Here is a 26,321-nt window from a genome sequence, read left to right on the forward strand (position 1 = left end):
AGCCAGCAATGTCATCCATTGGCCTCTAATCATGCTGTGAGTTGCATGACTAATGTCCTGGTGATTTTCAGCTGCTGTTGTTCCCAAGAAAAAAAATTGGGCCTACAATACTGTGTGTGAAATTGCATACCAAATTCCAGCCTTCTGTGAATGTAATGGGATATGTTGGAAAAGTGAGGGTTTTCTGAACTCCAATATCTGTCGTTCTGGCTGTTTACATAGCCCCTTAGATGAAACTATCATCATCAGAGTAGAATACAAAATCCAACGCCTGAACATTATACCAAATAAAATACAAAAACCATTGACAGTAATGTAGTCCTTTTCCTCTATCAGGTTCACAAAGCTTATGCACAATATGAATGCAATACAGATGCAGTTTCAGCCTGTTTGTGGCTCTGTAAACACTCCCTAACACATTCCAATTTGCTGACACAGCTTTTGTTTCGACTTTTTTGGTGAATGTGGCAAGGGTGTGCAGATATACACTCCTGGAAATTGAAATAAGAACACCGTGAATTCATTGTCCCAGGAAGGGGAAACTTTATTGACACATTCCTGGGGTCAGATACATCACATGATCACACTGACAGAACCACAGGCACATAAGCACAGGCAACAGAGCATGCACAATGTCGGCACTAGTACAGTGTATATCCACCTTTCGCAGCAATGCAGGCTGATATTCTCCCATGGAGACGATCGTAGAGATGCTGGATGTAGTCCTGTGGAACAGCTTGCCATGCCATTTCCACCTGGCGCCTCAGTTGGACCAGCGTTGTGCTGGACGTGCAGACCACGTGAGACGACGCTTCATCCAGTCCCAAACATGCTCAATGGGGGACAGATCCGGAGATCTTGCTGGCCAGGGTAGTTGACTTACACCTTCTAGAGCACGTTGGGTGGCACGGGATACATGCGGACATGCATTGTCCTGTTGGAACAGCAAGTTCCCTTGCCGGTCTAGGAATGGTAGAACGATGGGTTCGATGAAGGTTTGGATGTACCGTGCACTATTCAGTGTCCCCTCGACGATCACCAGTGGTGTACGGCCAGTGTAGGAGATCGCTCCCCACACCATGATGCCGGGTGTTGGCCCTGTGTGCCTCGGTCGTATGCAGTCCTGATTGTGGCGCTCACCTGCACGGTGCCAAACACGCATACGACCATCATTGGCACCAAGGCAGAAGCGACTCTCATCGCTGAAGACGACACGTCTCCATTCGTCCCTCCATTCACGCCTGTCGCGACACCACTGGAGGCGGGCTGCACGATGTTGGGGCATGAGCGGAAGACGGCCTAACGGTGTGCGGGACCGTAGCCCAGCTTCATGGAGACGGTTGCGAATGGTCCTTGCCGATACCCCAGGAGCAACAGTGTCCCTAATTTGCTGGGAAGTGGCGGTGCGGTCCGCTACGGCACTGCATAGGATCCTACGGTCTTGGCGTGCATCCGTGCGTCGCTGCGGTCCGGTCCCAGGTCGACGGGCACGTGCACCTTCTGCCGACCACTGGCGACAACATCGATGTACTGTGGAGACCTCACGCCCCACGTGTTGAGCAATTTGGCGGTACGTCCACCCGGCCTCCCGCATGCCCACTATACGCCCTCGCTCAAAGTCCGTCAACTGCACATACGGTTCACGTCCACGCTGTCGCGGCATGCTACCAGTGTTAAAGACTGCGATGGAGCTCCGTATGCCACGGCAAACTGGCTGACACTGACGGCGGCGGTGCACAAATGCTGCGCAGCTAGCGCCATTCGACGGCCAACACCGCGGTTCCTGGTGTGTCCGCTGTGCCGTGCGTGTGATTATTGCTTGTACAGCCCTCTCGCAGTGTCCGGAGCAAGTATGGTGGGTCTGACACACCGGTGTCAATGTGTTCTTTTTTCCATTTCCAGGAGTGTATTCCAATGAGGTATCTCTTGACACTGAAGGTCGGACAAGACACTCATATTCATTCACACTTGCGGTTTTTCTGAAACGAGCAACTAAGTGTGAAATCATTGATTTTTTAGGCACCATTGTATCTGGAACAGCTACCCGAAAGTCTTCATAACATTTTCAGAAACATTGTGCTTTGAAGTAACTTTCAAGAATGAACACTTCTTCAGTCTGGGACTATTGCGTATCTGTGACGTACACAATTCATTCAACACTGACATCAAAAGGGCATGAAACTGCTTGGACATCACGTACTATGCATCTCTGCCAAGGTTATCCATTACTAGCATAGATGTTCCCGCTGGTAAGAAACACGATTTCTCACCACACTAATTTTTTAGTGCTGGCTCACCCAGTATTTTAGGCATATACTGGCGGGAAACTTCTTACAAGTTCTAAGTAGCAAGTAGTATGTTTTTCCAAATTTTAGTGACAAAGAATTTGCTAGGATCAAACAATGGAAAATCCAGGATGGAATGTAACGATATTATGAAAAGGAAAGTTGCTACTCACCGTATAGTGGAGATGCTGAGTCGCAGATAGGCACAAGAAAGAGACTGTCACAGAGTAAGATTGCGGCCAATAAGGCCATTGTCAAAAACAGAAAATGCACGCAAATGCAACTCACACACAGGATGGTCAGAAAAAGTGTGAAATGCTTGTAGGGATGTTACAGGGCAGATTGTACTGAGGCATAAATGTTAAGAAAGAAATTCGATACGTTGCTCTGTTTCCAAGTTGTTTACCATTGAAGTTAGCCAATTGGGGCATCGCACGCGTAAATTCAAGTTTCAGCTAACGAGTCAAAGCACTCGTTGGGCAACACTGCCCCTGGCAGGCCGCTTGAATGTGAGCGCGCGATGCCCCGATTGGCTAACTTCAATGCTAAATAACTCGGAAACGGAGCAACATATCGAATTTCTTTCTTAACATTTATGTCTCTGTACAACCTGCCCTGTAACATCCCTACAAGCATTTCACACATTTTCTGACCACCATATATATATATATATATATAGTTATAATAGAAGGAAACATTCCACGAAGGAAAAATATACCTAAAAACAAAGATGATGTGACTTACCAAATGAAAGTGCTGGCAGGTCGACAGACACACAAACGAACACAAACATACACACAAAATTCAAGCTTTCGCAACAAACTGTTGCCTCATCAGGAAAGAGGGAAGGAGAGGGAAAGACGAAAGGATGTGGGTTTTAAGGGAGAGGGTAAGGAGTCATTCCAGTCCCGGGAGCGGAAAGACTTACCTTAGGGGGAAAAAAGGACTGGTATACACTCACACACACACACACATATCCATCCACACATATACAGACACAAGCAGACATATTTAAATATGTCTGCTTGTGTCTGTATATGTGTGGATGGATATGTGTGTGTGTGTGAGTGTATACCCGTCCTTTTTTCCCCCTAAGGTAAGTCTTTCCGCTCCCGGGACTGGAATGACTCCTTACCCTCTCCCTTACAACCCACATCCTTTCGTCTTTCCCTCTCCTTCCCTCTTTCCTGATGAGGCAACAGTTTGTTGCGAAAGCTTGAATTTTGTGTGTATGTTTGTGTTCGTTTGTGTGTCTGTCGACCTGCCAGCACTTTCATTTGGTAACTCACATCATCTTTGTTTTTAGGTATATATATATATATATATATATATATATATATATATATATATATATATATATATATAAAAAGAAAGATGATGAGACTTACCAAACAAAAGCGCTGGCAGATCGATAGACTCACAAACATACACACAAAATTCTAGCTTTCGCAACCAATGGTTGCCTCGTCAGGAAAGAGGGAAGGAGAGGGAAAGACAAAAGGATTTGGGTTTTAAGGGAGAGGGTAAGGAGTCATTCCAATCCCGGAAGCGGAAAGACTTACCTTAGGGGGAAAGAAGGATAGGTATACACACACACACACACACACACACACACACACACACACACACACATATCCATCCGCATATACACAGACACAAGCAGACATTTGTAAAGGCAAAGAGTTTGGGCAGAGATGTCAGTCGGGGCGGAAGTACAGAGGCAAAGATGATGTTGAAAGACAGGTGAGGTATGAGCGGCGGCAAATTGAAATTAGAAATTAGCGGAGATTGAGGCCTGGCGGATAGCGAGAAGAGAGGATATGCTGAAGGGCAAGTTCCCATCTCCGGAGTTCTGACAGGTTGGTGTTAGTGGGAAGTATCCAGATAACCCGGATGGTGTAACACTGTGCCAAGATGTGCTGGCCGTGCACCAAGGCATGTTTAGCCACAGGGTGATCCTCATTACCAACAAACACTGTCTGCCTGTGTCCATTCATGCGAATGGACAGTTTGTTGCTGGTCATTCCCACATAGAACGCTTCACAGTGTAGGCAGGTCAGGTGGTAAATCACGTGGGTGCTTTCACACATGGCTCTGCCTTTGATCGTGTACACCTTCCGGGTTACAGGACTGGAATAGGTGGTGGTGGGAGAGTGCATGGGACAGATTTTACACCGGGGGCGGTTACAGGGGTAGGAGCCAGAGGGTAGGGAAGGTGGTTTGGGGATTTCATAGGGATGAACTAACAGGTTACGAAGGTTAGGTGGACGGTGGAAAGACACTCTTGGTGGAGTGGGGAGGATTTCATGAAGGATGGATCTCATTTCAGGGCAGGATTTGAGGAAGTTGTATCCCTGCTGGAGAGCCACATTTAGAATCTGATCCAGTCCCGGAAAGTATCCTGTCACAAGTGGGGCACTTTTGGGGTTCTTCTGTGGAAGGTTCCGGGTTTGAGGAGATGAGGAAGTGGCTCTGGTTATTTGCTTCTGTACCAGGTCGGGAGGGTAGTTACGGGATGCAAAAGCTGTTTTCAGGTTGTTGGTGTAATGGTTCAAGGATTCCGGACTGGAGCAGATTCGTTTGCCACGAAGACCTAGGCTGTAGGGAAGGGACCGTTTGATGTGGAATGGGTGGCAGCTGTCATAATGGAGGTACTGTTGCTTATTGGTGGGTTTGATGTGGACGGACGTGTGAAGCTGGCCATTGGACAGGTGGAGGTCAACGTCAAGGAAAGTGGCATGGGATTTGGAGTAGGACCAGGTGAATCTGATGGAACCAAAGGAGTTGAGGTTGGAGAGGAAATTCTGGAGTTCTTCTTCACTGTGAGTCCAGATCATGAAGATGTCATCAATAAATCTGTACCAAACTTTGGGTTGGCAGGCCTGGGTAACCAAGAAAGCTTCCTCTAAGCGACCCATGAATAGGTTGGCGTACGAGGGGGCCATCCTGGTACCCATGGCTGTTCCCTTTAATTGTTGGTATGTCTGGCCTTCAAAAGTGAAGAAGTTGTGGGTCAGGATGAAGCTGGCTAAGGTAATGAGGAAAGAGGTTTTAGGTAGGGTGGCAGGTGATCGGCGTGAAAGGAAGTGCTCCATCGCAGCGAGGCCCTGGACATGCGGAATATTTGTGTATAAGGAAGTGGCATCAATGGTAACAAGGATGGTTTCCGGGGGTAACAGACTGGGTAGGGATTCCAGGCGTTCGAGAAAGTGGTTGGTGTCTTTGATGAAGGATGGGAGACTGCATGTAATGGGTTGAAGGTGTCGATCTACGTAGGCAGAGATGCGTTCTGTGGGGGCTTGGTAACCAGCTACAATGGGACGGCCGGGATGATTGGGTTTGTGAATTTTGGGAAGAAGGTAGAAGGTAGGGGTGCGGGGTGTTGGTGGGGTCAGGAGGTTGATGGAGTCAGGTGAAAGGTTTTGTAGGGGGCCTAAGGTTCTGAGGATTCCTTGAAGCTCCTCCTGGACATCAGGAATGGGATTACCTTGGCAAACTTTGTAAGTAGTGTTGTCTGAAAGCTGGCGCAGTCCCTCAGCCACATACTCCCGACGATCAAGTACCACAGTCGTGGAACCCTTGTCCGCCGGAAGAATGACGATGGATTGGTCAGCCTTCAGATCTCGGATAGCCTGGGCTTCAGCAGTGGTGATGTTGGGAGTAGGATTAAGGTTTTTTAGGAAGGATTGAGAGGCAAGGCTGGAAGTCAGAAATTCCTGGAAGGTTAGGAGAGGGTGATTTTGAGGAAGAGGAGGTGGGTCCCGCTGTGACGGAGGACGGAACTGTCCCAGGCATGGTTCAATTTGGATAGTGTCTTGGGGAGTTGGATCGTTAGGAGTAGGATTAGGATCATTTTTCTTCGTGGCAAAGTGATATTTCCAACAGAGAGTATGGGTGTAGGACAGTAAATGTTTGACGAGGGCTGTTTGGTTAAATCTGGGAGTGGGGCTGAAGGTGAGGCCTTTGGATAGGACAAAGGTTTCGGATTGGGAGAGAGGTTTGGAGGAAAGGTTAACTACTGAATTGGGGTGTTGTGGTTCCAGATTGTGTTGATTGGAATTTTGAGGTTTTGGAGGGAGTGGAGCTGGAAGTGGGAGATTGAGTAGATTTTTCCCACGTGGAATGTTTCCCTCTCTCTCTCTCTCTATATATATATATATATATATCAGGGTGTATACGACCCGGGACAACCGGGAATTCCGGGAAAAACCCGGGAATTTTTTCATCCGGGAGAAAACCGGGAAAAACCCGGGAATTTTTCGGAATTCCGGGAATTTTTCATTGTTTTAGCTTTCAGTTACATTTTTGTAGTTTTGACTGCAGAATTGATTCTCTAGCAAAGAATGTTATTGTATCCTGCTACTGGAGAATGATACTGCAGCAATAAAATATAAACGAGAGGGAAAAAAATAAAACTGTAGTGGCAAAGGGAATGTGCATTTTACGACAACAAAACACCATGCACGCACAAGCGTCTACAGATAGCAAAAATATGTTAAAGGCCGTAGGGCGCAGACTGTAATTCTTCGTAACAATAAACTGCTTGCTATGAGCATGACGTCACAACTGTTCACATTAGGTTCGTTTGACCAGTTGCCAGCGGTCTGTTGCGCATGCGCATTTGACTCGCGTATAAGCAGTACCTTCTCTCGCTTCCCGCTTCTTGAAGTTTGGCTGTTAGCTGCATCGGTAGTAGCAGCAAGCAGCCAGATGCAAACGAGAAAAATTTTTCTCGCGCGCCCTAGCTGCCAGATTCGCGCTTGCACAGAGTTGTCTGAGTTGTAGTGGGGAGGGGGTTAGTCTCCACGTGACCCGTGTTTACGTTAAGTGATTTCGCTGCTTCTCTTCGTGTACAGCTCCCACGTCAAATGAAAACAAAACGGATTTCTGTGGCCGGGAGCTATCAAGTGAATTAAAATGCATTCACATAATTACAGAGGGCAAAAATATATTATTAATTTCAGTTTCTGATTTTATTTTCTTTCCAAGTTAGTAGCAGTCAAGCATTAATCGCCTTGCAGAAGAATGAAGTTATTTTTGCAAGTTTGCTAAAGAAATTCCGCTGAGGCAATCATTTTATTTGAAACGAAGTGTTTCATTTAACAATTTTGGGTACTTCCAACTGTTCGGTGAATTTCAAGTGCACGTTATCATCTTCTGCCATGTATGGCATTATGCCATAATGAAGAACCAAACATGAGATCGTAGAGTACTGGTACTCCAAGAAAATTTACATCCCAAAAACCACACTGGAAAGCTTAATATCAGATGGGACCTACTTCATTGTGAATCTGGAAAAAACCAATGTGCACTTCAAGCCGAATTATGCATTTTAGTATGATTCACGAAATTTTGATGCCTTTTGGAGTATCCTCTGATGCCCTGTTTCTTTTATGGTGTAGTGTAAGCCCTCTTAGTGCTTTATACACACGAACATGCGGGCTTCCTACACCACTGCAGTTGCACACGCACAATAATTCGTTTTTGGCGCTCTCTGGCAACTGGTAAATCGAACCTATAACTAACAGTATTGCGAACGGTGGTTAGAAAAGCGTTACTTTCAAAGTAAATTTCTTTTTACGCAAGATGAATTATGTTACGTGTGTGAAAGTAGGATGGATATCTAAATAACAGAGCGTTCGAAACTGAACAGTTTGAGGACCAGCCACTTCAAGAATTTCGAGCCGAGGCATTTATGTCACAATTTTAAATTTACTGGCACATTTGTGTGATGTATCTTAAAGTATATCACACCAAAAAAAGACCAATATTACACGTGAAAGCTTAGCTTTTCTTGTAGATATACGGTACTGTGTACATTAATGTAAACCGTTAACTTTTCCTCTTGTGTGTTCGCGCTATGTAACCAGTAATCTTGCTAGTGGCTGACTATAACACGTGCCCTATGCTCTGAATAGCTGCTGTCATCGGCTGGCGAGATCTCGTGGCTTGAGATATGACTCGCTTACAAAAGGACATCACAACCTCGGTTGCAACGCTCCGGAAACTAACAAGCTGTGTTTGGTGCAATTCGAATTTATACTTTCGTAATACGAAAATATGCAGCGTATATGATGCTGCAAATCAAAGGTCTTTCCAAAACTTCTCTGCTCCGGCTTTTCTTTTTTTCCGGGAAGTTCTACGCGATTATATAAAACGTTAACCATTCAAAGGATTGATAAGTTTTACAGTTCCGAGGGAACTTTTTCTGTACTAAGTGACAGTAGGTCGCCTGGGAAAAAGCATATTTTTTAAACGGGATATCCGGGAGAAATCCGGGAATAATCCGGGAATTTTTTTTCCTTGTCCCTGTATACACCCTGATATATATATAGACACACACACACACACACAGACACAAGCAGACTTTTGTAAAGGCAAAGTGTTTGGAGTTTGGGCAGAGATGTCAGTCGAGGCGGAAGTACAGAGGCAAAGATGTTGTTGAATGACAGGTGAGGTATGAGTGGCGGCAATTTGAAATTAGCGGAGATTGAGGCCTGGTGGATAACGGGAGGAGAGGATATATTGAAGAGCAAGTTCCCATCTCCAGAGTTCGGATAGGTTGGTGTTAGTAGGAAGTATCCAGATAACCCGGACGGTGTAACACTGCGTCAAGATGTGCTGGTCGTGCACCAAGGCATGTTTAGCCACAGGGTGATCCTCATTACCAACAAACACTGTCTGCCTGTGTCCATTCATGCGAATGGACAGTTTGTTGCTGGTCATTCCCACATAGAATGCATCACAGTGTAGGCAGGTCAGTTGGTAGATCACGTGGGTGCTTTCACACGTGGCTCTGCCTTTGATTGTGTACACCTTCCGGGTTACAGGACTGGAGTAGGTGGTGGTGGGAGGGTGCATGGTACAGGTTTTACACCGGGGGCGGTTACAAGGGTAGGAGCCAGAGGGTAGGGAAGGTGGTTTGGGGATTTCATAGGGATGAACTAACAGGTTACGAAGGTTAGGTGGACGACGGAAAGACACTCTTGGTGGAGTGGGGAGGATTTCATGAAGGATGGATCTCATTTCAGGGCATGATTTGAGGAAGTCGTATCCCTGCTGGAGAGCCACATTCACAATCTGATCCAGTCCCGGAAAGTATCCTGTCACAAGTGGGGCACTTTTGTGGTTCTTCTGTGGGAGGTTCTGGGTTTGAGAGGATGAGGAAGTGGCTCTGGTTATTTGCTTCTGTACCAGGTCGGGAGGGTAGTTGCGGGATGCAAAAGCTGTTGTCAGGTTGTTGGTGTAATGCTTCAGGGATTCCGGACTGGAGCAGATTCGTTTGCCACGAAGACCTAGGCTGTAGGGAAGGGACCGTTTGATGTGGAATGGGTGGCAGTTGTCGTAATGGAGGTACTGTTGCTTGTTGGTGGGTTTGATGTGGACGGACGTGTGAAGCTGGCCATTGGACAGGTGAAGGTCAACATCAAGGAAAGTGGTATGGGATTTGGAGTAGGACCAGGTGAATCTGATGGAACCAAAGGAGTTGAGGTTGGAGAGGAAATTCTGGAGTTCTTCTTCACTGTGAGTCCAGATCATGAAGATGTCATCAATAAATCTGTACCAAACTTTGGGTTGGCAGGCCTGGGTAACCAAGAAGGCTTCCTCTAAGCGACCCATGAATAGGTTGGCGTACGAGGGGGTTATCCTGGTACCCATGGCTGTTCCCTTTAATTGTTGGTATGTCTGGTTTTCAAAAGTGAAGAAGTTGTGGGTCAGGATGAAGCTGGCTAAGGTAATGAAGAAAGAGGTTTTAGGTAGGGTGGCAGGTGATCGGCGTGAAAGGAAGTGCTCCATCGCAGCGAGGCCCTGGACGTGCGGGATATTTGTGTATAAGGAAGTGGCATCAATGGTTACAAGGATGGTTTCTGGGGGTAACGGATTGGGTAAGGATTCCAGGCGTTCGAGAAAGTGGTTGGTGTCTTTGATGAAGGATAGCTGGTTACCAAGCCCCCACAGAACGTATCTCTGCCTACGTAGATACCTACAAAACCTTTCACCTGACTCCATCAACCTCCTGACCCCACCGACACCCCGCACCCCTACCTTCTACCTTCTTCCTAAAATTCACAAACCCAATCATCCCGGCCGCCCCATTGTAGCTGGTTACCAAGCCCCCACAGAACGTATCTCTGCCTACGTAGATACAAAGGCCTCACCTTCAGCCCCACTCCCAGATTCAACCAAACAGCCCTCGTCAAAGATTTACTGTCCTACACTCGTACTCTCTGCTGGAAGTATCACTTTGCCACGAAGAAAAATGATCCTAATCCTACCCCTAATGATCCAACTCCCCAAGACACTATCCAAATTGAACCCTGCCTGGAACAGTTCCGTCCTCCGTCACAGCGGGACCCATCTCCTCTTCCTCAAAATCACCCTCTCCAAACCTTCCAGGAATTTCTGACTTCCAGCCTTGCCTCTCAATCCTTCTTAAAAAACTTTAATCCTACTCCCAACATCACCACTGCTGAAGCCCAGGCTATCCGTGATCTGAAGGCTGACCGGTCCATCGTCATTCTTCCGGCGGACAAGGGTTCCACGACCGTGGTACTTGATCGTCGGGAGTATGTGGCTGAGGGACTGCGTCAGCTTTCAGACAACACCACATACAAAGTTTGCCAAGGTAATCCCATTCCTGATGTCCAGGCAGAGCTTCAAGGAATCCTCAGAACCTTAGGCTTCCTACAAAACCATTCACCTGACTCCATCAACCTCCTGACCCCACCGACACCCCGCATCCCTACCTTCTACCTTCTTCCTAAAATTCACAAACCCAATCATCCCGGTCGCCCCATTGTAGCTGATTACCAAGCCCCCACAGAACGTATCTCTGCCTACGTAGATCCTCCCATCCTTCATCAAAGACACCAACCACTTTCTCGAACGCCTGGAATCCTTACCCAATCCGTTACCCCCAGAAACCATCCTTGTAAGCATTGATGCCACTTCCTTATACACAAATATCCCGCACGTCCAGGGCCTCGCTGCGATGGAGCGCTTCCTTTCACGCCGATCACCTGCCACCCTACCTAAAACCTCTTTCCTCATTACCTTAGCCAGCTTCATCCTGACCCACAACTTCTTCACTTTTGAAAACCAGACATACCAACAATTAAAGGGAACAGCCATGGGCACCAGGATGGCCCTCTCGTACGTCAACCTATTCATGGGTCGCTTAGAGGAAGCCTTCTTGGTTACACAGGCCTGCCAACCCAAAGTTTGGTACAGATTTATTGATGACATCTTCATGATCTGGACTCACAGTGAAGAAGAACTCCAGAATTTCCTCTCCAACCTCAACTCCTTTGGTTCCATCAGATTCACCTGGTCCTACTCCAAATCCCATACTACTTTCCTTGATGTTGACCTTCACCTGTCCAATGGCCAGCTTCACACGTCCGTCCACATCAAACCCACCAACAAGCAACAGTACCTCCATTACGACAGCTATCACCCATTCCACATCAAACGGTCCCTTCCCTACAGCCTAGGTCTTTGTGGCAAACGAATCTGCACCAGTCCGGAATCTCTGAAGCATTACACCAACAACCTGACAACAGCTTTTGCATCCCGCAACTACCCTCCCGACCTGGTACAGAAGCAAATAACCAGAGCCACTTCCTCATCCTCTCAAACCCAGAACCTCCCACAGAAGAACCACAAAAGTGCCCCACTTGTGACAGGATACTTTCCGGGACTGGATCAGATTCTGAATGTGGCTCTCCAGCAGGGATACGACTTCCTCAAATCCTGCCCTGAAATGAGATCCATTCTTCATGAAATCCTCCCCACTCCACCAAGAGTGTCTTTCCGCCGTCCACCTAACCTTCGTAACCTGTTAGTTCATCCCTATGAAATCCCCAAACCACCTTCCCTACCTTCTGGCTCCTACCCTTGTAACCGCTCCCGGTGTAAAACCTGTCCCATGCACCCTCCCACCACCACCTACTCCAGTCCTGTAACCCGGAAGGTGTACACAATCAAAGGCAGAGCCACGTGTGAAAGCACCCACGTGATCTACCAACTGACCTGCCTACACTGTGATGCATTCTATGTGGGAATGACCAGCAACAAACTGTCCATTCGCATGAATGGACACAGGCAGACAGTGTTTGTTGGTAATGAGGATCACCCTGTGGCTAAACATGCCTTGGTGCACGGCCAGCACATCTTGGCGCAGTGTTACACCGTCCGGGTTATCTGGATACTTCCTACTAACACCAACCTATACGAACTCCGGAGATGGGAACTTGCTCTTCAATATATCCTCTCCTCCCGTTATCCACCAGGCCTCAATCTCCGCTAATTTCAAATTGCCGCCACTCATACCTCACCTGTCATTCAACAACATCTTTGCCTCTGCACTTCTGCCTCGACTGTCATCTCTGCCCAAACTCTTTGTCTTTAAATGTGTCTGCTTGTGTCTGTATATGTGTGGATGGATATGTGTGTGTGTGCGCGAGTGTATACCCGTCCTTTTTTCCCCCTAAGGTAAGTCTTTCCACTCCCGGGACTGGAATGACTCCTTACCCTCTCACTTAAAACCCACATCCTTTCGTCTTTCCCTCTCCTTCCCTCTTTCCTGATGAGGCAACAGTTTGTTGCGAAAGCTTGAATTTTGTGTGTATGTTTGTGTTAGTTTGTGTGTCAATCGACCTGCCAGCACTTTCATTTGGTAAGTCACATCATCTTTGTTTTTAGGTGTATATGTATATATGTGTCTGTCGACCTGCCAGCACTTTCATTTGGTAAGTCACATCATCTTTGTTTTTAGGTATATTTTTCCTACGTGGAATGTTTCCTTCCATTATAACTATATATATATAGTGAGTAGCAACTTCCCTTTTCATAGAATTTGCTAGGAACCATTTATTCATGTCCATGTAAATTCCATACCCGATCTTCCTAAGATTACACTTGATTTGCTACTTGTTGTGATGTTTATATCACCTGCATACAAAATAAGCCTGACATCTGGTGATGTGGCAAATTAAGGGTCATCGATACAAAGTAAGGGTGGTAATATGGAAACTAGTGGGATACAAAATATGTAAATAAATCCCAGTTAGATGATGCCTGATAGCTTAATAAAAGTTTCTTTCCTAACTTGCTACACTGTAATATTGTAATTGACTTAAAAGTATAAGGTGATTTACATAGTAAGGTGCCTCTGATGGATCACAAACTGTACCAGTAGCCTGTAATTTATTGTCTAATTAATTAAGTCCATTCTGTATGTGTAGATAACCTTCTCTATACCAGAACCTTTTAGAAATCTGAACTGCAACTTTGACAATATATAATTTGTTGTCAGTTGGTTAAGAAGACTGTTGTACATATATTGCCTTTTCTGATATTTTTCAGAATGTTGGCAAAAGTGAAATTGGATGGTAATTTAGCAGTATTTCTGTATCTACTTTCTTAAACAAAGGCATAATTTCATCATTTTCATCCATTCAGGACAAATTCCTCACTGGGTGAATGGCTGTCTACACAGACATCTTAATATGTTACTAAACTCAGAAGCACACTATTTCATTAACTTGGTTAAAATTTTATCATGATCACTAGAATTTTTGGTTTTAAAGAATTTATAGTGGACATATCCAGGATGGAATAATGACAATATTATGAAAAGGGTACCTTATCTTACGCACTATAATTTTCAAGCAGTTAAAAAAAATTTCCATTTTTATTATTAGGTTGCAAAGTCAGATTAAAAAAAAAAAAAAAAAACTTGTTTACAAAACTGAACTGACCTTTAAAATCCCTGAAAATTGTTGTCTAAACTTTCTTCTTCTTCTTCTTCTTCTTCTTCTTCTTCTTCCTCGTCTTCATTGGACTCTTCATATATATGATGGTCCTCATAGTCATCAAGAGAATTACTTATGCGGCACTTCTTGAAAGATTTAACAGTAATGTCTTCTCTCACTCTAGACCATGACTGTTTTGTCCACTGACACACGTGTTTGACTGTAGATCATTTTAAAGCTTCCTTTGGCATGAATTCATGTTGGGTTTTGTCCATCATCCATTTGTTCCATTCCTCTCTCATATACACATTAAAGGGTTTGTTTATCGAGACATCAAGAGGTTGCAGTTATGGAGTAAGTCCTCCTAGAATAACAAAAAGTTCTTATTTTTCTTTCTCAATTTCTCTTTCACAGAATTTTTCAAATGACAACTAAACTGATCTAGCACAAGAAGAGATCTCTCTTCAATAAAGCACATTCCCTCCCTCCCATACTCTGTTAATCCATAATTTCATACCTTCCAACCCTTGTCATGTATGTGAAGAACACCACCTGGTGGTATTTCAGAAGGTTTTGGCATTGTTTTGCACTTGAAAATGATCATTGGATTTAATACCGTAACACAACAGTAGCACAACATGAAAGGATAACAATGTTGCGTGTTTTTTTCATGTCCACTTGTTTTTATAGTTACAGTTTTCGTGGCAACAGTTCTGTTACTCGGCTTATCAAATGTCAGAGGAGTTTCACTTATATTTGCTGTTAGGCTTAGTTCCGCTCTGGTTTTCTTTTGATGTTGAATAATAAAGTGATGGAAAGATAATATTTTCTCTCCATTTTCTGAGATATTTTGGTTTTGGTTCACATTCTAACCTCATGACGCTTCATAAACCTCTAGCACGAACCAGCTCCACCCTTAAATGCTGTTAAGTTCCATTGTAGCACTAGCTTATGAGGGTGTATTTGAATCATTTTTGCAGTAATTCCAATGCCATTTTGAGGGTGTCCTTGAATGCATTTCAATATCTGATATTCTAATTTTAGCCATTTTGCATTCAGTCCACTATTTGCACATTTATTCAGCCTCATTTTTTTCAGTTCTTGACTAGCCCACAAATCATGAATGGCTTTTTTTCTATTGGTGGAGGGTTGAAATGCCGCTCAGCTCTTCTGTTTCCATGTTGTTCTGCGTATGCTACTACTTTCAATTTACAGCCTGCATCATATGAATATCTTTTATTTTTTTTCCATTACATAACTAGCTGTTAACAAAAATATTGTACTTTTACTTATAGCACAAATAACTTTCAATTCAAGTTCAGACTACAGTGATGCACAATAGGCCAGAGGGTGTTTTGCATTTGTGATAGCAGGGCAGGAGAGAGACAGTGTTGGCAAGCTTTTGAATCCCTGCAACTCATGTTCATTGCATGGGTGCACTACTGCTGCCAGTTGAATCAATTGTTGTCATATAGGGGTACATTTACCATGGTATTGAATATGTGGCCATTTTTTAAGACTGGTGGGAATTTTAAATAAAAAAACTGGACATTTTTGTACTCATTTTGAGTATAAGATGCATCTGAATTTTGAAGGCAAGTTTTCGAAGAAAAAAGTGCTTATTAGAGTCCATAAAATAAAGTAGTTGCTACTCACCATATAGAGGAAACGCTGAGTTACAGATAAGCACAACAAAGCTTTCGGCAAACAGGCCTTCATCAGAATTAGACAAGACAAACGTACACATGACCACATTGTCTGGCTACCAAGGCCAAACTGAAGTCTGAATTCTGCCGAAGGCCTGTCTGGCCAAAACCTTTGTTTGACAGTCTTTTTGTTGTGCCTATTTGTAATCAGCATCTCCACTATATGATGAGTAGCAACTATCCTTTTCTTAATATTGTTATTATAATCAACATATTTATATTACTGAACCTACTTCTGACAACTGGTGAGAGATATTACATGGCAGCATCTACTGAACCTAACAACCCTGTCTTTTCAGTAACAGTTACGAAATGATCATTGAAAGTTTTTGGCTTATTAAAAGGTTTTGCAACACCATTCAAGTGTATCATTTACTCTTAGTGTTATCTGCTCCTATTTGTGTCTGGTTCTGCCAGTCTCCTCGTTCACTATATCCCATATTGTCTTTATTTTGTTATTTTATGTGAAAATCTTTTTCTTATGATGCATCTGCTTTGGTGTCCACATTATTACCTTTAATAATTTGCACTATGTCTTATAATCAGCTTTTACTTCAAAATCAGTGCTGTTTCTGGCTGACGGGCAGTTTCCTTTTTGTGTTACAGCACACCTTTTTTCTTGAGTAATCCATGGCTTTATTGTAGACTTTGGTCTAGTTTGGGTTAGTTTGTGGGGAAAACAGTATTCATATAAGATAAGGACTGTATTAATAAAAAGTTGTATTTTTCATTCATGCCATGATCACTGTATACATATCCTAAAATAATCAGTTTTTGGCATACTGACAATCCTCTTGATTTCAGATTTAGTGGATTTTATATCTTTTCAGTATTAACATTTAACAAAAGGAACTCTATGTCATGGTCTAAGATACTATTGACCTATCTTTTGCAATTTAATTTTGTTCATTTGACTGTTTTATAAAGATATTATGACTGGCTGTTTCTGAGTCATTATCTAACCTAGTTGGGAAGTTTACAGTTGGATTTAAGTTGACTGTTAGTGTTACTGACTGTGATAAATTCTTACTGGAAGAGTTTGTAGGAAAATCTACATTAAAATCACCAGCAACCACTATTTCTTTGATTTACCTTCAGCCTGCAGGTGCTCAGTACATACTGTCTATTATAAAGGATTTGTTGTGAAATTCTACCTCTGTTGCACATACTTCCATATACTGCTCTAGGCAAAATTTTTGAATTTCTGTGTTTTTAAATTTATGACCATTCCTGAGGAATATGGCTACTTGTTTCACCATTTGTGCTGTACAAACGTGAGATACTAACCTATATACCCATAATACTTAACATATCCATGCCAGTAGTCGCATGATGTTCAGAGAGGCAGATTTTCAAATGACTTTGATCATTCTAATTCGTCAGTTAATTTTACTTTTAGTCCTCAAATATTATGATGCCATAAGGATAGCTTGCATTTCACATTGACCGAGATAAAAATTGGGTGTACACAAAATTTTTTGCTTATTGTTGGAAAATTTGAGAGATGAATGAGCAATTATCATTCTTAGACGTTGTTGTGAAGTGAATGTCAGATGATTCACTTGGTCCCAGTGTATACTTTTTTTTTTTTTTTTTTTTTTTTTTTTTTTTTTTTTTTTTTTTTTTTTTTTTTTTTTTTTTTTCTGTGTGGTGTCCTACAAGAAAAGAGGAAGAACAAGAAAAGTGAAAGGCAGTGGCCATACAAAACACACATGCTACTGGCCCAAATGTGTCTGGCTGATACCAAGTAGGACTAACAAGAAACATTGAATGGAGGACAGCGGGAATGGTCACAGGCTCGTACAACTCGCAGATGAGTATTCCGCAAATGTTGAAAAACCTAAATGGCAGGTGCATTAAAACATGCCTCAACTATTCTGTTTTGCCTCTTCACAACGTGTAAAGAACTATACATTGAATAATCTAAAAATATACTTCAGCTTCCTATGTATTGCTCCCAAAGAACTAATAATGATCGGGAACATTCAATTATTTTAGGAATAGTTAAGACAAGTCAACAATAAGTTTTGAGACACACTGCTCTCATCAGGTTGTCAACGCTAGTCACATATAGCTAAATCACTTAAACTCCAGCCACACATTTGCGGATTTCATGAAATAACATAAAAAACACATTGGACTACGGATCCTCATCTTAATTTAGGACTGTCCATTTTTTCCTAACTGTCCCATCACACTTGACAATCGCACACCAAGCCGTGTCCTTATCAACTCCCTGCATCAAGTGTGTCCAGTTGATACTTTTGCTGTTAGCTGTGCATATGGTAATACCTCAGATGTTGCAGTTCGTAACTGCACCTGGGCACTAGAAGAAATGCCAGCTGGACACTCGTGTTGCAGCAGCTAATGAGCACACAAAGTGGTGCATGGTTGTGGGGTGTGATAGGATGGTTAAGGACAGAAAGGGACAATCTTAAAGTAAGATGAGGTGTCATAGTCCAATGTGTTAGCCATTTGTCTTCACTTTTGACAGCCTGACAATGAGATCAGATTCTCTTGAAACATCTTGTTTCGTTACATACGATTAAAGTGATAAAACACTACCATTTATTATTTATAAAATATAGCATCCTCTACTTCATATCTGAAAAATGGCTAATGACAAGCACCCATCAAGACCATGAATACACGATTACACTGAGTGTAGACATTTAAACAATCATTTTCCTACCCTTCATATGTGAACTGAACAGGATGGAACAATAATGAGTATCTGTGAAATATATCCTTTGTCAGGTACTTCTCAGTGGTGTGAGGTAATGGGCAAGCTGTGGCGCCCTGGAAATATTCTATGTTTGAAGTTGAGGCGGCCACTCAGGACGCTTGTCAAAGCCGCAGCTCGTTAGCAACTGCATGATGCCGCCCAATAGCTGGGACCACGTGGTGCAAAATGTTAGCCGGACAAGAGGGTAACCCCAGCGCATGGTCCAGCCATGTGGCTGGGAATTCCGCTGTGCCGAGGATGGTGTTTTGTGACGATGAAGGAGATGTCTATGCCGGGAGTGCCAAAGATGGTGGACTTCGTGAAACCTTAATAGCAGACATTTCACAGTTCGTATAGAAATTAATAGTAACCAGATTGATCATGATACCTAAAAAAGAAACAAGTACATTACTATTATTTGCATGGCGATTCTGATGGTGTAATCAGATTTTCAATATCTTTATTAGTTTAAAGTTTAGTATCTGATGGTAAATTACACAAGTAAAACCCAGCAATGAATTTCCAAAATACAAACACTTCATCTGGTTTTGTCAATCACCATGTCTTTAGAAAGCTATTAGTGTAAACCTAAATTTGTGTGAATTACAGGCATGTAATTTAAATAGTACATGAGTTATTGGAGGTCAAAGTGGCTGATTACTATCGATCACGTCAGGCCATAAGTACTCCACAGTTACACGAAAAAACGGTAGCAGCATGCTTATAAATATACTTCTTCGTCTATGTCTTTGATTATATTCAATATATACTATTAATGAAGAAATTGGTTAAATATTTAGTGTGTTTTAGAAAGCACAGAGACATTAGGCTACTGGTCTACCTTTTGCTACTGTTCCTTTGATATATGTTTATTTAATTTGTTTATGTATTTAATAAGGTGTATTAGAGCGTGTTTATGGTCCAGCCGTAGGAATATTTATTTACTTTAAAGTTATTTAAATGCAAATCCAGTATTTCGAAAGTGTTTTATGTTTGTGAGTGTACGTTAGCTTGGAGATGTGGAGGAAGCGCTCTAGCCAATCACAGCGATCGTTACTAAGGAAGGTGACTACCAAAGTTCTTGCAGGGTGGGAGTGATGGACACGACTGGGCAGGACACGGGAAGTGCTGGACTCAATGGCGCGACGGACGTGGAGTCGGCAGAGAAACTTGGACAGTGGAGCAGTTTGCACATGGTTGCGGAGGATAGAAATATTTCAGAATGCTGACCTGTGCTCTTGTGTGATTTCTGCGGTGTCTGCAGTGAAGTCGTAGTATGCATTCAGAAGTGAATATCTCGCGAGCTATGTTGTTGTATAACTAATTACGTGAAGTAGAAATCTATTGTTTCCCTGTTATTCAATTTATATTTTATGTAATTGCTGGACCATCGACACCAATAAGTGTTTTGAGAAATATACTGCATTCTCAAAAATACTTCTACTATCGTACTCGGCATTTAAAATCGTTAAGATAGTACCTGCAGATTTTATTTAATTGCAATCTTTCCTCCTTTATAAATTTATATGTTACATTCATAATTCGCAATTGCCTAGTGATAGAAACCTTCGACCATTCGATTCATGTGTGTATTCTTATCGTATTCTGTAGACTCTGCAGTATTTGGCCTGTAATGCGGCAGCTACGTATCTCAGCCTCCTAGACAATGAAACCAGCCAAAACTTTTAATATCACAACTCTGAGTCGGAGGATGCACAGTTTTTTTTTTTAAAGCCCGCAATGGTTTGTGAATTATGGGTGTAGATGTAGATTAACAATGCAGAATCTGCACTCCAGATTGTCAGGCTCATAAGTGGGCAGAGCTAATGATGGTTTTTGATCAACACCTCATTATATATACTCTAAAATGCTGTCACAGGCCAAATCTCATACACAGCAGGCAAAAAAAATAAATCAGAGTTACCATTTGTATGTAACCACTATAGAGGCAGTACTGTCAAGTAACAGAGAAGTCTCATGCGATAAGCACATTCAGTATCTCACTGTATCTGTCCTTCGCAATGTAATTTAAGTAATGAACGTGGACTGTGTGATGAGTATCAAGAAACAAACTTACTTCCCTCTGCTGTTTCAGGTTTACCTGCCATCAGTGTTCCAGTGAAGCTATCCAAAAATGGTCTACCACTCAGTTTGCAGTTAATGGCACCCAGGTTCAAAGAACATAAGTTGTTTCGCACTGCCAAATGGATTGAAGAAAGTTTAAAATTTCCTGCAGCTGAACTAGCCATGTGAAACAAATGCAGTGTTACAAAAAGATTCTGCACAACTCTTCTTTGATTTTTACTTTATCCATAATGGATATGAGACAGGTCAGTAAAATCAGTGTTTAAATGTAGGCTGAACCACCTTTCAAACAGCAAAAACACTTTTAAAAAAATTTCTGCAGTAATTGTACAAAGTGATAAAGATAAAATATAAATAAAGATATTAAAAATTTGTAGTCTCTCCTTAAAGTATGAATATAATAGAGGGATTGATTACGATCCTGCAGGACGTGTGCAACGAAAAACTTCAGCACTATTAAATTCCTCCTCCTTACCGCAAGAGACCATCAAGAGGTTAAAACCACATGGTTGTGTACCTCCAAGACTGTATGGCCTTCCAAAGATTCATAAAGAGGGTCTTACTCTGCATCCAATAGTGAGCAACATTGGAGCTCCTACATATGATTTAGCTAAACATCTCGCTTCCTTACTGAGACCTTTCGTAGGCAAGTGCTCACATCACATACGAAACTCAGCTGATTTTATCAATAGACTGGGGGCTCTTCGTCTTAGCAGTGTAGACCTTCTAGTAAGTTTTGATGTGGTCTCACTTTTTACAAAAGTTCCTCTTGCAGATTCTTTGACACTGATTGGTAACATGTTTCCTGTTGATATCACTGCTTTGTTCAGGCACGCACTTTCCTCAACTTATTTTATGTTTAATCAAGAATATTTTGAACAGACTGACGGTGTCGCCATGGGTAGCCCCCTGTCTCCTTTGGTCGCCAACCTTTTTATGGAGGATTTTGAAGAGAGAGCGCTTGAATCAGCTGCCCTGAAGCCAACAGTTTTTTTTGGCGGTATGTGGATGACACTTTCATAGTGTGGCCTCATGGAGAAGATAAATTAATGGAGTTTCTACATCACCTCAACTCCATTCATAGCAACATCCTGTTCACCATGGAAATAGAGAAAGATGGTTGTTTACCTTTCTTGGATGTCCTGGTTCGAAGGAAGAATGATGGTTCTCTAGGGCATTCAGTTTACCGGAAACCCACTCATACTGATTTGTACCTGCAAGCATCGAGTTGCCATCATCCATCGCAGACCATGAGTTTGCTTAAAACACTTGTTCATAGAGCTCATACTGTCTCAGATCTAGATAGCTTATCTCAAGAACTCGCCCATCTAAAGACAGTATTCAGTGAAAATGGGTATTCCATCCGGCAGATTAACAGGGTACTAACAGTTAAAACTAAGAAGCAGGAAGTGAATAAAGAGGAGAACATGCCGGAACAATCTTTAGCTTTTCTTCCTTTCGCTGGCAACACTTCGTTTAAAATAGCAAGAGTCCTCCGAAAATTTCAGGTAAAAGTGGTTTTCCGCCCACCATCGAAGATTGCGGACCTTGTGGGATCAGTTAAGGACAATCTGTTACTACGAAAGGCCGGAATTTACAAGATACCGTGCCAATGTGGTATGGCTTACATAGGTCAAACCACACGCACCGTGAAAGAACGCTGCACTGAACATCAACATTACACCCGCCTTTTGCAGCCAAGCAAGTCCGCTATTGCTGAACATTGTATTTCTACTGGACATTTAATGGAGTATGAGAAAACAATGATTTTGTCCACAGCAACGTCTTTCTGGGACTCCATTATTAAAGAATCCGTAGAAATACGACTGGCGGAAAATCTGTTAAACCGTGACAGCGGCTACCAGCTGGACAGTGCATGGAATCCCATCATCTCCACGATTTGCTCAAATCGAAGACGACAGAGTGCGTCGACGGCCGTGGCAAACAGCAACGCAGAGGGCGACAGTTCTGCTATTCCACCAGCGAGGGCGCTGCCGGCGGGCAGTGTTGGTTCAACTATCAAGTTTTCGACGCATGCGCAGAATAGTTACAGTACGCTATATATTGTGGAGCGGAGGACGTTATCGCCAGTCTGCGACGGCTCACCTGAAGATGACTGGCAGGTGCCCAGTTGAAATATCGTGCGAAGTATTGAACGACAATCGGCTGCAAGCCCGAAATTTGTTTGAACAATCATTCATTCAGTCTATAAAATAAAATAAAATGAATTGGTGTACACAGTCTGTAAGTAAAGGTAGTGTCACATCAACGGTTTTTCACTTGCACAATCTGTACAGCTCCAGGAAAGGCACATACAAATATAAACACATAAGTGATGCAATTGAGTACTTCATGTACACAAACGAGAAATGAAAGGGACACCAATGATCAAAGATAATGCACATCCCCATCAAGATATTGGGGAGTTCGAATCCTATCATGCACATAATGTTGACATATGGCAAGGAGGGTTCTGGCAGAATGTAAATATTTAGGAGTGAAGGAGACCGCTAGAGGCATACACAAAAAAGAATGAAAACTTTGCCAGCTTTCAGATGAAATCCTTGGATGAGCTAGAGTACACACACACACACACACACACACACACTTAATTGTGCCTGCTGAACACACAGTGCTGAGCTTGATTTCATTGTACCTGCTGAACACACAGTGCTGGGCTTGCAGTTCGGGAGGTGGACTGGGATGCAGTTGTTCTGTGTGGGTGGGTAGAGGGAGAAAAAGGTGAGAAGTAAAAGAAGGGGCTAGAGTTGGGTAGCTAATGGCTCAAGGGAGATAATAGGTGTGCAGAACAGGAATGCTGGAGGAAGGGGCAGCACCTGATGCATGGGTGCCAAAGCAGGTGAGCTGCAGCACACAACAAACATGGCGTGAATTGGAAGGGGATGATAGCACTACAACATTACTTGCGGGTACGTGCTGTTTGCTAGTAAAGTTTCCGTGTAGCACATTCCAGTGAGTAAGAGCAATGTGCAGCCGTTAACAGATCACATGGCTCCATCAAAAGGTGTTGGCTACACACTGATGCTCTAAAACCCATATTGTTCCACAGTGTGCAGAATTTATGTTACCTTTTGTAGGTAGAGAGACAAGTTAGCAAATGGATAAAATGTCCACTGAATTATAGCAGCTTTATTTACATTTTGGAATGGTGGCATCATACATACTAACAGATAGTTTTAACAGCACTCCCAATTTCTTAGTAATAATATTCACTAAAATAGCAATTATTTATAGCGCAGTATCATTGAACTAATTAAATCATATCAATATCGAAAGTCTGAAAATCTACACAAGTCCTCTTGTTACCCATATCTCTAAGTTCACAAAGTCACAGTCTGAAATTTGTTGAATTCGCGGCACATGCCACCCAAACAACAACCCACCAAAAAAAGGACCAGCGACCAACGACCACATGCCCTGCTGAGCATGCTTGCTTGTGAACTTGGTCACATGACCACCACTGGAGTCAATGTAGTTGCTGTACTTCTGAGCACCATCCAAGTTTTATACTACAATTTTCATACAAATTTTAACACAAGCCAACGATGTAAAAACATTTTTGCTGAAAATACCTTATTCTTAAGTTTTTTAGGGCAGGAAATCCAAATATGATACTTGAAAAACTCTTATCACCCACCATTTCTTCACATTGTACAGTTAGATTTATTAAATTAAGTGACTTTTTTAAAGAATTTAATAGCTTTTAAATAGTTAACATAATTTAGAAAGGAGGTGTAATGAATGTAGATGACATTGGTAGCACTGTTAAAAAACATTTACTGGCAAAAAAAAAGGTCGATTCTGTTTTTGTGTTAACGGATGGCGTTTTGTTTACTGTCAACTTAACCACACTTCCCCGTTTCCTTTACAGTTCTCAGTAGAATGTCTAATCGTGGTTATAAAAACTCTTCTGACAGTTATTGTTACATTTGTGGTGAATTTGTGATTAAAAAACCCCAAAGAAACATTACAGACTTTGTGAAAAGGGGTATCTATCATACCTTGGATCTAAATTTGGTGATAAAGATAAATCTTGGGTGCCACATAAGGTGTGTTATGTGTGTGTTGAAGATCTGAGAAAATGGTCCAAAAAGGACAAAAAAGCCTTTAGATTTGCTGTTCCTATTATATGGAGAGAGCCAAGAAATCATTCCGATGATTGCTACTTTTGCAGTGTTGATATTACTGGTCATAATTCGAAAAACAAGGAAGGTAATAAGCTACCCTAACCTTCCCTTCACCATCCGACCAGTAGGGCATGGTGAAGATTTGTCAGTTCCTGAACCACCAGATGATTTAAATTCTATTCCAACAGAAGAATTTTCTGATGTACAATCTGATTTAGATGAACCAGATAATGATCAATTCCATTGTAATACAGAAAGTCTAGAGCCCAAATTGTCTACTCGGACCGAGCATAACGATTTGGTTAGGGATCTGGGCTTAACGAAAGAAAAAGCTGAAATGCGTGGCTCTAGATTAAAAGAAAAGAACTTATTGGCAGTTGGAACCAGCATATACATGTATAAAAAGAGAGAGCAGCAATTTTCAAAGTTTTTTCAACTAGAACATGATGTAGAGTACCGCTCAGGCATTCCCGATCTGATGAATGAGTTTGGTATTGAATACAAAAAGGATTCATCCAAAACTAGTTTAAAGGCTGTTTTATTACACAATGGTAACATGTATGCATCTATACCAGTTGGACATTCTGTGCATATGAAAGAAAGCTATGAAAACCTAGACATAGTGCTAAATAAAATGGGCTATTCTGCTCATGGTTGGATGATATGTGGTGATCTAAAAGTAACATGCACGCTCCTTGGTCAGTGAGGTGGCTTTACCAAATTTCCATATTTATTGTGTGAATGGGACAGTAGGGCTAGGGATCAACACTGGTGCAGAAAGAACTGGCCTGTGAGGGAGTCTTTAAAACCTGGTGAGAAGAACATTCTACGCAAAAACCTTGTAGATCCAAAAAACATACTCCTACCACCTCTACATGTAAAGTTAAGCCTAATGAAACAGTTTGTAAAGGCTTTGCCAAAAGATAACCATGTTTTAAGTATCTCTGCCAAACGTTTCCACACCTTTCGGAAGCTAAACTAAAAGAAGGCATCTTTGTCAGACCTGACATTAGAAAATTGATGTTTGATATTAACTTTGAATCCACAATTACCTTAAATGAGAAAGAAGTATGGGTATCATTCTAGCAAGTTGTTACAAAGTTCTTAGGACATGAAAAAGACCCAGAATAGTTTCTGTTATAGCTACACTGTTAAAGAAGTTTACAACCTTAGGATGTTTAATGATCCTAAAAGTTCACTTTTTGAACAGTCACCTTGATTACTTCCTGGACAATATGGGAGATGTTAGTGAGAAGCAAGGAGAGTGTTTTCACCAGACCATTAAAATGATGGAAAAACGATAAAAAGGCCACTGGTACACTAACATGATGGTGGAATACTGTTAGTCACTTCACCGAGAAGTTCAGCGAGCGACTCATCATAGAAAAGCTACACAAGAAGCTTCAATGAAAAAAGAGAAAGAAAATACAAACCAATTCCAGCTGACAAGTGAAACTTCTATTAACACATATCGTTTCGACTAGCTTACTGTAAATACAAACCATGCTTATGTTGTAACAAAGCATTTCATTAATTTCACCATTTACCATGTAGCATAGGATTTTTTTCTATGTGATGAAAAGCATATTGCTCGAAAACTATGGGTGATGCAAAAA

At 42.3% G+C, this 26,321-nt stretch overlaps 1 protein-coding gene across 2 annotated transcripts in view; it reads left to right on the forward strand.

The window, feature by feature from the left end:
- The window catches only part of LOC126188310 (glutamyl-tRNA(Gln) amidotransferase subunit A, mitochondrial), a 175,454-nt gene that overhangs the window by 139,645 nt on the left and 9,488 nt on the right, over window positions 1–26,321 (forward strand). Inside the window, exon 9 of one of the 2 annotated variants that reach the window (XR_007537850.1) lies at window positions 20,568–20,802. Coding sequence is in view for 1 of the 2 variants with exons in the window: in XM_049929904.1 (XP_049785861.1) it covers window positions 20,568–20,725 (158 nt within the window). In the remaining variant the exon portion in view is untranslated. Of the gene's footprint in view, window positions 1–20,567; window positions 20,930–26,321 lie in introns of those variants that run through there. The other variant, XM_049929904.1, reaches the window with a different exon arrangement.

Source organism: Schistocerca cancellata, chromosome 5, assembly GCF_023864275.1.
Source record: "Schistocerca cancellata isolate TAMUIC-IGC-003103 chromosome 5, iqSchCanc2.1, whole genome shotgun sequence".
Lineage (NCBI taxonomy): Eukaryota > Metazoa > Arthropoda > Insecta > Orthoptera > Acrididae > Schistocerca > Schistocerca cancellata.